General features: G+C 36.3%; 1 protein-coding gene across 1 annotated transcript in view; it reads left to right on the forward strand.

The window, feature by feature from the left end:
- The window catches only part of LETM1 (leucine zipper and EF-hand containing transmembrane protein 1), a 28,397-nt gene extending 11,482 nt beyond the window's left edge, over positions 1–16,915 (forward strand). The window contains exons 4-14 of the mRNA XM_033060656.2: positions 689–832; positions 1,529–1,666; positions 4,569–4,772; positions 5,229–5,348; positions 6,394–6,525; positions 6,975–7,145; positions 7,765–7,920; positions 8,684–8,818; positions 9,375–9,565; positions 11,482–11,620; positions 12,997–16,915. Coding sequence (XP_032916547.1) covers positions 689–832; positions 1,529–1,666; positions 4,569–4,772; positions 5,229–5,348; positions 6,394–6,525; positions 6,975–7,145; positions 7,765–7,920; positions 8,684–8,818; positions 9,375–9,565; positions 11,482–11,620; positions 12,997–13,146 — 1,680 coding nt within the window. The 3' untranslated portion in view covers positions 13,147–16,915. The remainder of the gene's footprint in view (positions 1–688; positions 833–1,528; positions 1,667–4,568; positions 4,773–5,228; positions 5,349–6,393; positions 6,526–6,974; positions 7,146–7,764; positions 7,921–8,683; positions 8,819–9,374; positions 9,566–11,481; positions 11,621–12,996) is intronic.
- Positions 16,916–17,285: the final 370 nt, after the last annotated feature.

Here is a 17,285-nt window from a genome sequence, read left to right on the forward strand (position 1 = left end):
GAGTTATTAAGTTTTCAACAATTACTGAAAGATTTTATAGTAGACTGTACAGCCTAATATATATGTTTGTGAGTGTACAGAAATCACAAGGACAGTGCTTATTTCATGCAGTTCAAGATTCAGTAACAAATGCCGTCTGCTTCAGAGGATTACTGCTCTGGAAAAGCTGTGGTTTAAAAAAAAAAAATCTACCAAGCTGGCCTCATTACCCTGGATTTAAATGTACATTACAATTGTTATAAGGCAGAGGGGAAGGGATCTTTCATTTTATTCTTGATTACTTAGTCCATAGTAGCTCATGCATGTAAGAAGTGGTGGAGCACAAATAAAGATGCATAAAAGAAGTTAAGCAGCTTTAATGACAACAAATGACCACCTCCTGTTTTCAGGTGCTTTTAAGAGGTTTAAATGAGATACTTGTTCAATAATCCTATTGAGACACAGTGAGGCTTTTGAAATACTTTCTATAGTGTTGAAAAGTGGTGAAACTCCAGCAGTCTCTGGTATATAGCAACTTGGAAAAAAACCACTAAAAACTGACTTTGTCACATCCTTTTAATGTGTTATTTTAAAATTTCTTCATAGCAAATATATGTATGTGAGCCTAAGGGATAATTAGATAATCAAAACTTATTTTTAAAAGAAGTATTTAAATTTTGACTAATCAATATATTTTTTTCCCTTCCAGTTTCTTCGAATATGTGCTGATCTTTTTCGCCTGGTCCCTTTCTTGGTTTTTCTTGTTGTCCCATTTATGGAATTTTTGCTTCCAGTAGCTCTTAAGTTGTTCCCTAATATGCTTCCCTCTACATTTGAGACAAAGTCTAAAAAGGTAAGCAGGTCTGAATTTATAATCCAGTGATTTTTTTAAAAAATTAGGAATTTCATGGTAGAGAAATAAGAAAAAGTCTAAAAGCGTAGGATTTTTTTTTTCAGTATTGTAGTAATACTTTTGTCTTCCTTATCTTATTTTGAAGATCTTGCATTTAACATATAATAATCAACCAGTGCCATCCTGGTTTTTATATGTGCAGGTGCCAAGCTATCAGGGTTGAAAGCCTCTCTTGTCTTTTCTGCTATCCTCATTTCCATTTTCTATGACTCCTACAAAGGAGAAATTAAGCTGTTTTATTTTTCTGGTTGTGTAAAAAGAGACATTGTAACATTTGTAGTCTTAAACTCTGATACAAGGTTTTTCATATGTATACTTAATATTTAAAATAGCTTCTTATGCTTTTTTTTTTTGTTTAAACTTTATTTCTTCTGGTTAGGTTTTCTCAGAATTGTTAGAGCTTTGTAAAAACCCACCAAAAGAGCCCCACAAGTTTTCACTTTCAGAGCACACAGAGAGCTCTTCAGCTTGTTCAGTGGGATTTGGGGATCTTTGGGAAGAATGAATGGCCCTTTGGAATGTGTGTATTATAGCAGAAGTTCAGAATTACTCCACATAACTTGTTTGGGGGCAGAAGTGATGTTTAGTTCATGTGTTTCTGGCAGGAACTTTTAACAGCAAATATTTTTTTAACAGGAGGAAAGATTGAAGAAAGAATTGAGAGTAAAGCTTGAATTGGCTAAATTCCTTCAAGACACCATTGAGGAGATGGCCTTAAAAAATAAAGCAGCCAAGGGAAATGTTACAAAAGATTTTTCAACATTCTTTCAAAAGGTAAAAAATTTGGACAATGTGTTTTCTCTTCCTACAAAAAAATAACTTTAGTTTTTTTGGTCTGTGATAATCATCACATACCTTTATTTTGTTGAAGAAACAAATAGTAGTAACAGAAACAAGTAGTGATTTTTTTTAAGATAAATTTCTTTTTTGTCAGTGTGATGAAGTTTTCCTGTTATTAGCTTTGGTGTTCTAGCTGGTGCTTTTATTGTCTAACTCTAGAAGCACTATGTTTCTACTCATTTTCTGCTTGTTCACTTATTTGTTCATAAGTTAACTCTAACATGAAACATGGTGTGCTCAGTGGTTACTCATGTATGTTTTGACTTTTTTTTTTATATGGAGTATGAAAACTGGGAGAGGTCTTTTTTCCTAATTAACTGATTGAAACTTAATGGGGGGAAAAGTCAATTTTTTGGGTCAAATTCAATTCTGCTTGTAAAAACAGTTTTTAAATGCACAGTTGCCATATTGACTAGAATGTGGTGTAATCTGAGGTTTAGCTAGAATGTGGTTGCTGTGCTTGGTGCAAAACTTTTCTATTTAATTTTGGTTGCTGACAGAGAGATTTAAGTGTCAGACATCTGCCTCTTACATAAACGGCCTTTAGATTTCATGGCATTTCCTTTCACCAAACTGTAGGTGAGAGATGAAAAATGCCTTCTTAAGTCTTCTCAGGACAGTATTTATCTCTGATTTCTCTTAATTGTGGGGTTGTTGAATTAGAGGTGGAGCCAACAACATCACCAAGTGCTTTGCTGAGAGAAAGGCAGTTGTCCCCTCCTTTGGAGAGAGTGTGTATTTGCACAGAAATAGGCACAGAACTTTACAAGCTCTGTCAGATAGCTTAAGGTTTTCCTTCATGTCAGAGCTAAGAATGAAGTGTGGGGTGATAAGAGGATGTTGATAGTGCCAGACAGATCACCTCACATAATCATAGTGGCAGATTTTACCAGTCAGTAACTTCTTGCAAAATCTGTGTACTTTGAAGCCTTTATGCAGTCATCTGTTTCTGTTCTTTTGAATGTGCAGAACATTGTAAGTGGTTAGTTACAGCAGTTAGTGGCTGAGGCACTGCCCCTGCAGGCTGGGAACGTGCCACTGTCATGCTTCATGTTCGGAACATTTCATTTTCTCCTGGAAGAACCGCTACTGAGAATTTACATTCGGCCGTTAATTTCCATGGAAATAAATGATGGTTCACTCCGCATTTGCTGGAGGAAGTCCCAAGTTCTTCTGATGACTAAAAAAGAAGTTTCAAACCCTGCATTTCATATGTGTGGGTGTGCTTTTTACAGCTTTATATTTCTCATTTGTGCTACAGAGACAAACTTCATTGATCTCATTTCTCTGTACCAGAAATAAATGTCAGAGCAAGAAGCTGCTTAAATGTTTCCCACCTTTTTGCTGTTCTTTTGCATCAGCTTCTGTGGTGAAGTATTTGATGCTGCAAGAGCCATTGATTACAGGCTTGACATGTCTACTGCATAATTCCAGAATTTGTCTCTGTTGTTTTATAGCTAGTGATGTACTAGAAAGCTTCAGTTTGTACTTTCAACAAACACATGCTTGGCTCTGTCAAAATTCATCTTTAAACAAGGGAGAAAATACTTCCTGTGTTTTTGAAGTGCCATTTTTGGCTCCTGTGGTGAAGGCACTGGCAAAGTAGAGCAACACAGCCTTTGACCTTGCTTTCTTCGAGATGGTTTCTCTGCTACAAAAGTATCCTGGAGGTTAATGGGCTCAAGACCATCTTGTCTTCTGATTTTTACCTTTTCCCGTACTCAGTAGCTGTTCACTAAAATATTTGAGTTTGCAGGTAAAACAGGTAGGCATGATAAATCAGGCAGTACAGGTAATGTTAAGTTTTCAAACTGTACTTGATGTCACCTAGTTTTACTTTTTCTTTACAGGATTTAAAAAAAAAGTAGGGGTATTGGGAGGAGGTTTTTTTATATCTGTGATTAGACTGAAGATGTTAAGTGAGTGGGAATACTTCATTGTAAATTCTGTAGATTTTTGATACAGTAATGTCACAAATAAGCTTTTGGTGGCATACTTAAAATAGAAAAATCAATGTCTATATAGGTGATAATACATTACTGTGACCTGATGAGACTAGAGAATTTTTCTCCTACTTCTTTGAACCGTTATTTGAGCTTCCAGTAATAGGATATAATGATAGGGAAGCCATTGGTAACACATCTCTGAAAAGCTTAACTTTGCATTTGTACAGTTACATAGAATCTGCCATCAGGAAGGATGCAGAGTCCTTTCCCAAACAGTGCTTTACACTTAGAAATAACTTCAAGTACAAAAACATTTGCACTGAGGTGCTGCAGAACATCTAGGAATTGAAAGCAAGGATATTGTAGCAAATGTGGTTGTGGAGAGAAGTAGTTAAGTGTCCTAATCTGTGTTTCATGGGGACACCAGTGTTGCAAAATTTTTGCAATTGAGTGAATTTCTTCATCTTCCCATCTTTATGTTATGTGTTTCTGTGTTTGGTATAATAAATACTTGCCAGTGTGACTCTTGTAGCAGTTATTAATTAATTCAAAGGTGTATATATATATTTCTGGAGGTATCTTATAGCAGTGCATTTCAGCTAGACCTGCTCTTTAGTGTACAGATGCATCTAATTTTTGTTGTGTTAGTTTTATCTTATGTACATTATGCAGTGTTGTTGGAAGCTGTCAACACCATCAATTCTTTTGCCTAAGTAAGTAAGTTGTTTGTTTTTTTAAAAACTTCTTTCATTGCTTCCTTATGTGCTACTTCTTATCCCAAAATTGTTGCAAAGTGTTTGACAAATGAGAAGAGTGTTTTTATTCAAAATAATGCTCAACCGTAACATTTGCTTTGAACAACTTTGTGTATGTTTGTTCATTTCTCACAGATCAGGGAAACTGGTGAAAGACCCAGTAATGAGGAGATCTTAAGGTTCTCTAAACTGTTTGAAGATGAGTTGACGCTGGACAATCTGACCAGGCCTCAGCTGGTGGCACTTTGTAAATTGTTGGAACTTCAGTCAATTGGGACAAATAACTTTCTCCGCTTCCAGCTGACAATGAGGTTGAGGAGCATAAAGGCAGATGACAAGGTGAGTCATTCTGAACAGGCACTGGGTAATAAATTTGACACATAACAGCAATGAGTGTGTGTGGATATATGTAGGTTTGTTTTTCTAGGCATTTTCCTTCTCTCTTTTAATTGTCTTGTTTTTGAGAACTATGAACAAAAAGGCTTGAAGAGCTTAAAATCAGAAGTGTCTCCTTATTTGTTAAGAAAAACCTGACCTTTTTTAATCTACCATTAATTGAAATGAAAATAATTATATCACAAAGATAAACATCTCTATGAAACTATAATTTGTAAGGGAGCTGATAGAAATACCAGCTTAGAGGTTGGCTGTCCATGCTGGAGCTGTGGGAGCAGCTGAGGCTGTTCAGTGTTACCGCAGCAGCCTCTAGTGGCTGTTGTAACACTTGGCTGTGCAGTGCTGGTGGTGCCTCTGTTTTGAGCTCTAACATGGTCAAATTTCCTTTCCATTGTGCAGATGATTGCTGAAGAGGGAGTTGATACCCTGACTGTTAAAGAACTGCAGGCAGCTTGTCGTGCCCGAGGGATGAGAGCTCTTGGTGTGACAGAGGAGCGTCTCAAGGAGCAGCTTAAACAGGTAGAGTTTTGCAAGGCTGAACACACAGACCTAATTCCAGTTGTTAGCTCTGACTCTGAGAAGCCTCTTTGATTCTCTTCTCAGTAAAGGCTTTGTTAAAACAGTCTTCTTAATAAACTTTTATCACATGTAGTTTTTAAGTATGTAGTAGCTGTGGGTTGCTGCCTTTTGACCGTGATGTTTTGATGATGCAGATAGATACTTAAATTTAAACATATCTGAAATATACTTGTAATTTTGAAAGTTTGTCTTGTCAGTTATTATCTTGCTCTAAGGAAGTTTTCACAAAGTTTTCACCAGTTATCTCTTGATGTTGCCTGATTTAGAGGGAGGTCTATTAGAACATGTCTAGAGGAGGCCACTAAGTTGATTACAGGGGGCTGGAGCACCTCTGTTATGAGCATGGGCTGAGAGAGTTTGGGTTGTTCAGCTTGGAGAAGAGAGAGCTCCAGGGCCACCTTACAGCACCTTCACTACCTAAAGGGGCCTTACAGGAAGGCTGGAGAGGGACTTCTCACAAGGGCATGTAGTGATAGGACAAGGGGGAATGGCCTTAAGCTGAAGGAGGGCAGGTTTAGATTAGATATTAGGAACAAATTCTTTTCTGTGAGGGTGGTGAGACACTGGCACAGGTTGCCCAGAGATGTGGACTCCCCATCCCTGGAGATGTTGAAGGCTGGGTTATATGAAGCTCTAAGTAACAGTTTAGAGGAAGGTGTCCCTACCTGTGGCAGGGGATTGGAACTAGGTGGATGATCTTTAACCCAACCCAAATGGTTTTGTGATTTTAAGATGCATGTGATACAAACTGCTTGTTCAAATATTCATTCAGTGCTTCTTGAAATACTTCTTCAAACAAAATACATCTTCCTCTATTTCATTGCAATGGCTGTAATTCTTAGCTGTTATAGTCTGTAGTTCCTGTACTAGGATATTGACTGATAAGTAGTGGTGAAAAAAGGTAATTACTTTTGCTTGCTTTTTATCTGTAAAAAGAATAAAAACATCCTCAAATTGAATACTTGTTTTTTTATTGCACTTACAGTGGTTAGATCTGCACCTGAACCAGGAAATTCCTACTTCATTGCTTATTTTATCCAGAGCCATGTATCTTCCAGATACCCTTTCTCCAGCTGACCAGCTCAAAACAACCCTTCAGACACTACCAGACAGTGCTGTAAGTATTGATGGACATAGTGTGTAACTTTCAGTGTCATGACTGAAAATCCATCCAGACAAGTAGATGTTCTTCTCAGTTCCTCGCTTTTCCTTGAAAAACTAAAATCATAGATAGGTTTATTTGAGTGACCTTCAAATGCAGAAGCTGTGTTGTATGTGGAGGGGTATGAGGATAAAGCAAACACAGGACAATATTGGATTACATGACAGTAATAGCATAAGAAGATTTAGAGTACACCTTTCACTTACAAACAAGCAAGGAATGCTTCATGCCATATAAAGACTTAGTACTTGAAAATACATGATGTTGTGTAGGGAGATAAATCATCAGAGTAGATTGTAGCATCCCTGTACTACTTCATCAGGATATCTAAATTTACATTATGCAGCCATACCTGTATTTATATATACACACATGTCTTTTTTGACTACTTTTGTTATTTTTAGGCCAAAGAGGCTCAAGTGAAAGTGGCAGAAGTTGAAGGTGAAAAAATAGATAACAAAGTGCGGCTGGAAGCAACACTTCAGGAAGAGGAAGCCATCAGAAAAGAAAATGAGGAAAAGAAAATGTCTGAAGCTGCAGAGAAAGCCAAAGAAACCCTTGAAGCTGCAGCCATGGTAAGTTCTGCTCACAGTTCTTGAGGAGTAAAATGTCAAGTGATGTGAAAACTAGCATGTTACTGGTTATTGCCTCTGCTCTGGGTATTGTCTGCAAGAAACTGGACTTTAAATCCATGTATAGAAGATGTGAGAAAATATTTAAAGTGACTGCAATGCAAAAGTTTACTATAAAATGTTGGTTCAGTCGTACTTATCTTTGATTTCTCTTCCTCAATTAAAGCAGTAAGAGAAGAGTTCTTTTTCTGTAGTAAAGGTAGTGGTTTTGTGCGAGTTTTTTTTTAATTTTCTGCACCCCATATTTTAAATGTTCTTATCTTTGGCTCCTTCTATTTGTCATAAACCTGATAATGTTGTTGTATATATATGATTATAAAAGCTGTTGGCCTGCTTTATTAGTGAATTAAGCCTTAGGAGCTCACAAAAGTTCTTTACATACAAGTGGGCATGTTAATGTGAAACCACTCAATATTTTGCAGTTTTTTAACTTCTCATAAAAATGTGTGTTTCTACTTTGGCAACTATTTCTATTTTGACAAGTCATTCTTTACTGACGTAAATAGAGCTAATGTTTTGGGGTTTTTTTAAAATGAAACCTAATGAGGTGTTTTAAATTTAGAAAGCGATGGAACCAGCAACAGATCTTGAAGCAACTGTTCTGCAAGCTAAAAAAAGCCAGGTGGCGATGGATACCGAGCCAGAACTGGCACGGGCAGGTGCAGCAGTGCACCCAGAGGTGCTGATAGACACAGCACCAGTGCTGGAAGGCATTAAGGTAATCTGGATAACCACACGTTTTTATACTTTTGAATGTGAAGATTCATAGCATTCATGTGAGAACCATGATAAATTGCTTGTCTGCCCTTCACTTTTAACCTTCTCACCACATTTTGTCAGTTAAAAATAATTGCTTAGTGAATTAAAAAATTCACCAATGCAGAAGGCTGAAGTCAGCACAAAACACCTCAGAGCATCTCTTTCATCTGTCTGCATTATTGAAATTAATACACCTGTTTTGGGGGCACTTGCACTATCTGTAGATGGAATGGGCCTGTGCATGTTTTATTCTCAGCTTTTCAAGAGAAAAGTGTACTTCATAAACCATGGATGTCCATCCTCATTCTCACAGAGCTTATTGAAGATAACTTTTCTACAGCTCAACTTTCCAAACTTTACAATTTTTTGGTGTCATTTGTCTTTTCCCGTACATGGTGAATTGTTTATCAGTTGTTTTAGTTGCTTAACCCAGGAATGAATGAAGTGAAACATTCTAAAATAAGACAATTAGGTATGGAATTTTGAATAGCCAAAACTCATACACTCAATCACATTAGCTAAACTTATTACTGGTACACTTCAAAAAATTATATACCATAGCAAATTAACTGCCTTACCATTTAAAAATCTTTGCGTTAGCCTCAAAATGATTCCAAACATGGAAAAAGAATCTCAAGTTTCTCTTTTCTTCTAAAAGACTGAAAATCTTGGAGGAAGATCACAAATGTGCCTTTACTAATTTGTGTTTGTTTTCTGTACAGGGTGAGGAAATCACCAAGGAGGAGATTGATGTGCTGAGTGATGCTTGCACCAAACTGCAGGAACAGAAAAAATCACTAACAAAGGAAAAGGAGGAGCTTGAGGAATTGAAGGATGATATCCAGGAGTATAACGAGGTGAAGAGTAGGGCGTGGAAGTTCTTTTACTGTTCATGTTTAGTTTTTGCAGAAATGATCCACAAATCTAAAGATTTTCTTTCTTGGTTGTCTGAGTGAATGAATTTTTATGTGACAATGCAGAGCCTCATTTGTGTAACGTGTTCAAAGCCTGATTGTTGTCAGTGGAGTAGTTCCCAGCAGATGAGAATCCTGCTCCTGCTCTTGTTCCCAGAGTGACTGGGGTAACAGGAGCTGAGTGACTGCTGCATGCTGCAGTTCTTTCTTAGCAAGTGTAGATGTCTGTATTACAGAAACTTCCAAGATAAGTGAAATGAACCCTATCCAATCTTAGGAAAGGTGTGGAAAATAACATTAAAGGGGTGCATGAAAAAGGCAGCAGTGTTAGAATTTATTGTTCTAATTCCATCTGCCTTAGTGTGTCTCTACAGTTGAATTTCATCTACAAATGGCTCCTGTCTTGAAATGCTGGTTGAAGTCAGTAGTGTCTGTTGCAAATGTCTGCTGTGAATTCACACCAACAAAAGCTTTTCTTGCTCTTGACCATTTCTTTCAGGATTTGCAAGAGATAAAGGAGCTTTCTAAAACGGGTGAGGAAGAGGCAGTGGAAGAGTCAAAGGCAAGCAAGCGACTGACAAAGAGAGTGAACAGAATGATTGGTCAGATAGACAAAATTATTGTGGAATTAGAAACAAGTCAAAAGACAGCAGATGAAAAGCTGGAGGGTGAGGAAACTACTCCTGATGGGTAAGTGACCTGGGAGCACTGGATATGTCTGGCTGTTCACCTTCACTTTTGCTTTTGTCTGATGTGTGGTTAGAAAAAGATTGGTGAATAACTTGTTGTTTAGAATATTCAGATAATTGATTTTAAAAAATAAAATGAACAAATTTGCAGATTTTCTCTCTTCTAAGGCTAAATATGGTAGAACTGATGAAAAAAAAGGATGTATAATTCCCCAGGTCCTGAGGTTGCTCTGAAGTCAGTGTTGATTAGAATCTTAGCATCTTGCCCATGCTTCTGGCACTAACAGGGTTACAGATTAAATCATCCCCTTAGTCATGCCCCTCACACAGTCATTTTGCTTTGTGCCATTGACTGAAAAGGTGCACAACAATGTGTGAGCATGTCCATATCTGTTTTGGTTTTTTGTTTAGTAATAAGGGTGTTAGCAAGGAAGAAAATTGCAAGGGTCTATGGTGTCTGGAGACAAGTGAGGAAATGTGTCTAATGGAAGTGAGGAGGTCATTTTACACACTTTTTTTCCAAAAAGATTTACTTCATTTCAATTTTTTAACACACAGATTTTTAATGAAAGATCTTTCCTGGTAGTTTCATTACAAAATTCATTTGTCAATACTTATCCAGGTCTTACTATTGTTGGACAGTCTTTCAGGCAATCCTATGTTGAATGATCATATACTGCTTGTTACACACACTGAAATACCTGGAAACTGTGACACAGACTGTCATGGTTTGTGATCATGAATGCTGTATTAATCTGGTTTATGCTTGCACCATTTTGTGTTGTTCATTAAGAGAGTATCCCAGCTCCCAAAGAGCATAACTAAACAGAAATAGGGATTTTGCTTTTGTTGCTTCTGAGCTCTGTGTTTTCCAGTCCCCAGGGCAAACGGTCATTTGTTACAGATTTGTGTAATGGCATTAAGGCAGCCATATGAATGGTGCCACAGAGAAGTTCTTGATCAAAACCATCTGAATTTGTAAACTAACAATACAATGCAGAATCTGCTTGTGCTGAATGTAATTATACTTTGTAATGGATGGTTTTCTGGATAATTTTGTAGGTGTTTGTGGATGATTGAAAATTGTTAGTTTAAATATTGCTGAGTTGTCAAAGGCTTTTCTTTTAACAACCTTCAGGATGGTGCAGTCATTATCAAGCCATGTCCAGGACATTTAGTGGCTGCTTGAGAAATGCTCCTTGCATAAAAGTCTGTCTTTGCCCAGAAGAGCTGGGTCCACACTGATACAACCCTTCAGTTTAGTATTTATTGCCTTCGCTGTCTCTGCATTTCAGCTGGATCTGGCTGGAAGATGTTTCTTCAAGCTAGCAAAATACATAGGCAAGCAAGGGCTTTAGGTTGTGGCAGATGATTTGAATGTCATGAGATCAGTGAGCAGAGAGTTACATCTGAAACCTGCTGGTCCTTCCTTCCTCACTGTCTGGTCCTTGATAGGAGCAAGTGAAGCTGATTTAACAAAACAACTCAATTGTTCAAATGATTGGTTCTCAGCTTTTGTTTTCCTGTGACTCATTGATTTTCTGTCAGCCAACCTCTGTACATAAAAGGATACCAGAAACATGGCACTGTATCTTTGGTAAATAGGGAGTGAGGGGACAAAGGACATTAGATACACAAACTGGGAAGCACAAAAAGTTTTATTTCAAATGCTTCTGGGTACTTTTGTTTGCTCAGTAAAGCGTGGAAACTAAGAGCATGAGATTCAATGGCAAGATAAAAATCTGCTTGTTGATCAGTAACTCCTTTTTGCCTTTTTGCATTCTGTTCAGGATTATAAATAATTAATTAATAATTTTACAAGCATCCTGCAGTGTAGTAGCTTCCAGTACTGCCTTTTGTCAGCCTTATTCCTTTGGAGTAACTGTTTGTCATGTAGATTTTGTGCTTTCTCTTTAGGAAGAATCTCATCAGCATTGCTGAGCTAATTAATGCAATGAAACAAATCCAGAAGATTCCAGAGGAGAAGTTAACAAGGATTGCAGAGGCACTAGATGAAAACAAGGATGGCCAAATTGATATAGATAATGTTGTTAAGGTAAGTTTGTGGACTTAAAGAAAATAAGGCTAACCATCCTTCAAACATTGGACCTGTTTGGGCATAAATTCATAGTGTAGTCTTTTGCAAGAGTCTTTACTTAATGCCAGTGAGGTTTTTGATATGTATTGTAAATAGATCTTATATAACAGCATCTTGAGAATCTATATGGCTGTATGGTTAACCGTAATCTGTATTGTGTTTTGGAGGGGGGAAAATCCATGTCCATTGCCACGTTACCTTTAAAGCTGTAGGTTTTTCTGTATGTCAAGTTCTGTAAAATATGGTAATTTTGTTATTGCTTACAAATGGGAATAGAACTACCACTGTTAGTGAAAGTCTTGACATAACATCCATAGATATTTCACACCAATACAAAACAGTAACTTCTCTTGCCTACTTGTGTACTTTAAATGTTTAATTCAGATCTGTATTTCCTGAGCTTGATAGACAACAGACCCCCAGCTGTCCTTTAAGTCCACTGTAAATGATTTGTGTTTGTTGCCTGATTGTCCTGTTCTCTCATTCTGCTGAACATTCTCAGGTTTTATTTGCCTTTCACCTTCATTTTCTTGTTTGTTTTTAACTTGGTAAATTTAGATTTGTCCTGAAATTTACTTCCCGCAAGTCATTCTGCTGCTTGGTACAGAAATAGCATTTAAACTATGGCCAGCTAGAAAATACAGTATCAGCCTTTTGAAACATATTTTTCCTTTCTACTGCCCCAGTGGTGATTATCTTCCCTGTTGCTCTAAACAACCGTTGCATATTTAGCAACACAGATAAAATGTACTTGTAAATTCTGCATATATTGCAGAATAATTCTGGGAACTTGAGGAGATATGCCAAGAATACATTTGTACAAAAAGCTATTTAAAGGAATTTGGAATCATTTACTAGATTATTTTTTTTTATTTGCTTTCTGAAGACCCACCCCCTCTACTTCTAAGTTTTTCTAAATTTGTGCCTGTCTAGTACAGTAAGTCTTGTTAAATAAAATTAAAATAAAACTAAACCTATAAATTACTGTCTTAGATACTTTTTCAACAGGTACTGAATCTCAACTTTCCATTAAAACAGATAAATAAATCTGTTTTACTAATACTTTAAAATGTCTTTGTGTGTTGCACACACAAAGGTGAAAAGTTCTAAGTCTTCTAGTTTATATTTGAGCCTTTTTTCAGTACTCTGGATGTGTTTGAGATATTGGTTGTGTTTTGAGTTTGTCTTCCATGTAAAAAAAATTGCTTTTTTTCTTGAACTGAAAACTTATTGTCTTCTGAAAACTGTTGTCTTAACAAAATTTATTATAGGAAAATGTCTCCATTATGTAAAAAAACTAAATGCACTCTCAATTTCATTTTATGTTCATGTAGGTTGTAGAATTGATTGACAAAGAAGATATCGATATTGGCACCAGCCAGGTTGCTGAGATTATGTCACTGCTTCAAAAAGAAGAAAAACTGGAGGAAAAAGAGAAAGCAAAGGAAAAGCATGATAAGGAAGCTGCAGAAGCAAAGAATTAAGCTTCAGAATCTGAAGCTAATTGCAGTTGTAACCAAAATATTGTATATCTCTCTGTGTCTAATGGCTACATATTACTTGAGCTTTGTGATTATGGGAAGTGTTTTGAGCTGATTCTGGTAATAAATTGTAGATATGTTTTCTGACATATGGAATGAAATTTCCGTTCATCAGAGAAGTGATTTAGTGTCGTTCCATACTGATGAAAACAGAATATGCTTCTTTAGCAGTGCTCCTGCCCACAAAAAGATGTATTTGCACTCATTGTTGTGGTACAGTGATCCATTCAACTTGGAAGTTTGCTGTATAAATTAAGTGTATCTATCATGGAGAAATGTTTCCCATTTACTTTCTTCCATTGTTACATGGGGCCCAACCTTGCTCTGCTTCTACCCTTTAGCTTTTTCAGAATTTAATACAAGCTTTCTGTTCCATCACAATATTACACATTTTCTAATCTGCTAGTGAAGATTCTGTGGCTTCAGAAGTAGCTCTATAGATTTAGGGATTTTTAAGCTAAATATCACTAAGCTGTTGCCTCACTGACAGAGAATGTGGCATTCTGATCACTTTTATGAATTCATGATTTTTATTTTCTGTTGAAGGGAAAAATCAGATTTATTTTTCCCTAGAGTGGAAACTTGGCATGAAGTTTGCTACTTATGGGTGCCTTAAATTTCATAGGACTAGAGAGTAGAGTATGTTGCTTCTACTCAAAGCTCCATGAATTATTAAAGCATTGGAATCACAGGAGCCTTTAAAATAGTTTCAGAACACAATCTGTCACATGGTAAAGTGAGTTAAAGTGTTTGTACACTGATAGCAGGATGAAAGTAATCAAAAGGGGAAAATGTCAGTTGTGATCTTTATGCATATATTTTTAATAATGTAGCTATCTTTGTGCTTGTTTTTCATCTGATAATTATTTACACCATAACTAGTTCTCTTACCTCTCAATTTTCATCTCAGGTATAAAGTCATTAACCAAGTATAGTCAGAGTACATATATATGTTCATCTCATGGCTTTGTGCAGTCAGCAAGTCATTTCTGATATTGCCAGTGCTTGGATTACATTATTGTTTTTCTAATTGCTTATAGTCACTGCCTTTAAATGTGTGACTACATACTGGTCAAGGTTTTCTCATTTATACTTCTTCTTAGTGGTAAATTTTAAGGTTTTAAAACTAAAATACTAACTCTGGGATGTTCCATAATTCATGGTAGCCTAAATTTTACACTTTTCTTAAAATCTGTTATGAAATACATGTAGCGAGGCTTGAACCAGCAGGGTTGTGGTTTGGGGTTTTATTCTGTTTTTATTTTGCACCCAGTATTATAAAATGTACAACCAGTCTTGATTTTGTGTACATAATAGAGAGCACATCTGACAAGGGCACTGTACATGGTGATATTGAGGTGGGCAAGTTAGTACTTAAGGCTTTTATCATAGTAGCATATTTTTGTAGAAAATATCAACTCCCAAGCATATTTCAGCATAATTCCATGTGCAGTATTTATCTAGATTGGCTAAATTATTTGTACAAACTTATTTGAAGTTAGTGGAACAAAAGAAGTTTTGACAGTCTCATGGCTTGCATGATATGGACCATTGTATTTAGTTGTTTCCAAAGCAATATGTACAGTGAGATGTACAGTTCTAGAAAAAGTCAGTGTCTAGTTCAACTATTGAGTTCATATTCTGTACAGTTTGCAAAGAAAGCTGCTTACAGCAAGATCCTCCTGAGAATTACTGTAATTGTCTCTGAAGTGTGGAATTGCTGTGGTGAAGCTGAAATTTCAAATCAGTACTATCTTTATGGTTCATGTATCCCAAATCAAGGGGGCTGTTCTCTTCCTCATAAATTGAGATTACCTTGGAGATTTCAGCATGGAAGTTCCTTTGTAGATTTTTTGAAGATCTGACTTCACTAGGTGCTTTTTTTTTTTTTTTTTTAAGGCAAATGCTTATGTTAGATGAAAATTCAAGAATAAAACTGATTTCACAAAAAAACAATCTTAGAAACTAATTTTTCATTTTATAATTTACAGCTAGAATTTATGGGCTTTAAAGTATGCTAAATTTTTACAGTGGCATATTTACAATTTTAAAACAATATATAAGAATATTACTTGACATTCCTGAAACGTGGTAAAGATGATACTCTAAAATTGCCTGCTACCTTTCATGGAATATCAGAAACCTAAGAATTGTATTCACTTGAATGCGTGCAGATTTAAACCAGGGAAGTAGCAGAAAAAGAGGTCTTCAAATATTTATTGATTCAAGTTTTACAGAGCTTTAACTGACCTGAAAGTAAATTGGCTGATTGCAGTATTTGGGAGTTTAAAACACTTTGCTGCTGTTCTGTGTTTACTGGTCACTTAAATTTTCTATGGATTAAATAAGAAGGGAGCCAAAAATAGCTGATTTTTTTTTTTTATTTTGTGAAGAATATTCTGATTAAAGTAATTGTGATACATTTGGGCATGCATGAAATTTGGCATCTTGTGAATCTCTGCAGATTACATGAAATTCATTTAAATGCCAGTCACAAATGCCAACTTTCTGCTTTCAGCGATCACAGGACGTGCACACCAACCAGAGAAAGGACTTGCATGGGGAATACTTTCCTTCTGTTGAAAGCAGGCAAACCCATGACAGCCAGACTTGAACAACACATGTTCTGCAAGCTTTAAAAGATTAGGAAGCCCTCAGTGATCCACTTTTACCCAACTTTGAACCTCCCAAGCAGCTCTGTCCTGGTGATACAGGCAACTGCAGCAGTGGAATAGCTCCAGGTAATGTGCTGGGTTGCCTTTGGTGTTGACCAAAAAACCAGAAGCTGTTCAGAGAAAGGATGATTTCTAAGTGTACATTAACTGGTCAGAACTTATTCCTGAGTGAATATTTAATCAGGAGATGTAAATATTTCTTTAAATAATTTAAAGGATATGTGAGATTTCGATGACTTTGTGACTTACACAGGCAAAGCCTCTGAGCTCAGACTTAGGTGATTGGTAAGATCATTGATAGGATTGTTACAGATTCAAATAAGATTTTGACTATAAACTATTCAGGGGGAAAATGTAAAACACACAGAAAAAGCTTTTTTAAAAATCCATTTAGCAATAGGGAAGAGGAGTAGGATGTGATTTCTTTTCCCCCTTCAAAACAAGCATGTTGTCGGTCCTATTCTATTGAAAAACTTTTTTCAGTTTTCATCTTAGCCCAAAAGATGGTTTTCACAGAGGTTTTTATCACTGACTACATGCTGTGAGAGTCAATCTACCTGCAGGCTAAGTGCCAGAAAGGTGGTTCAGTCAGAGTTTGTCAGCAGGACTGCAGGCAGATAGAGAATAGTCTCTTGCAGGATAGTACCTTACACTTCTGTAGGCTTTGTCAGGGGGAAAAAGTTACATCTTTTATACAACTCCAAAATACTTCTTGTAACTTTATATCTGCGTACCTTGCTAATAATTTTAACTTTAGCTACTTCAGCATGTATTTAAATACTTTTAAATTGTTAATGCCAAATAATTGGGTATACCTAATTAAAAGAATAATCTCATATTCTGTTCTTCATATGTATTCCAAGTTTTGCTTTTCAGTTGATGAATTTCAGCCTGTGTTGTAAATTTCAGTTGAAAATCATTTGTCTGTGCTCTGAGCATACTGGTCCTGTGTTTGCCATAACTCAGTATAAAATTTTTATGTTAATTGGAGCTTGTGTCCTTTGTTTAGTTACAATAAAAGTATCATTTTGAAACAATCTCTTCATTATTTTTCTGTTGTTTTTTATTATTTACTGTTAATTTATTGCTCTTCAGATGAGATGCCAGACATAGGGCTGGATGCTGATGAGCTGTGTCCATGAAAGTAATCTCCTATCTGCTTTAAAACAGGATTTGGGAATATGCAAATGCTGAATCTGCTCTCTAGTGTAAAGTATTTCAACAGGTGGTTGAAGACAACCTTCTACCTTGCCTTCTGCTTTTAAAATAATAGATAAGCAAGGTTGGGTTGCAAATTTTTCCTTCTGCTTAAAGCCAAATACCAAATAAAAAGCTTTAAAAGTGGCATAACTTGTTCCTTTTAAGCTTTTGCTTTAAGAATTTCCTTTAATGACCCTTTAATTAGGG

Source organism: Catharus ustulatus, chromosome 5 (genome assembly GCF_009819885.2).
Source record: "Catharus ustulatus isolate bCatUst1 chromosome 5, bCatUst1.pri.v2, whole genome shotgun sequence".
Taxonomy (NCBI): Eukaryota; Metazoa; Chordata; class Aves; order Passeriformes; family Turdidae; genus Catharus; species Catharus ustulatus.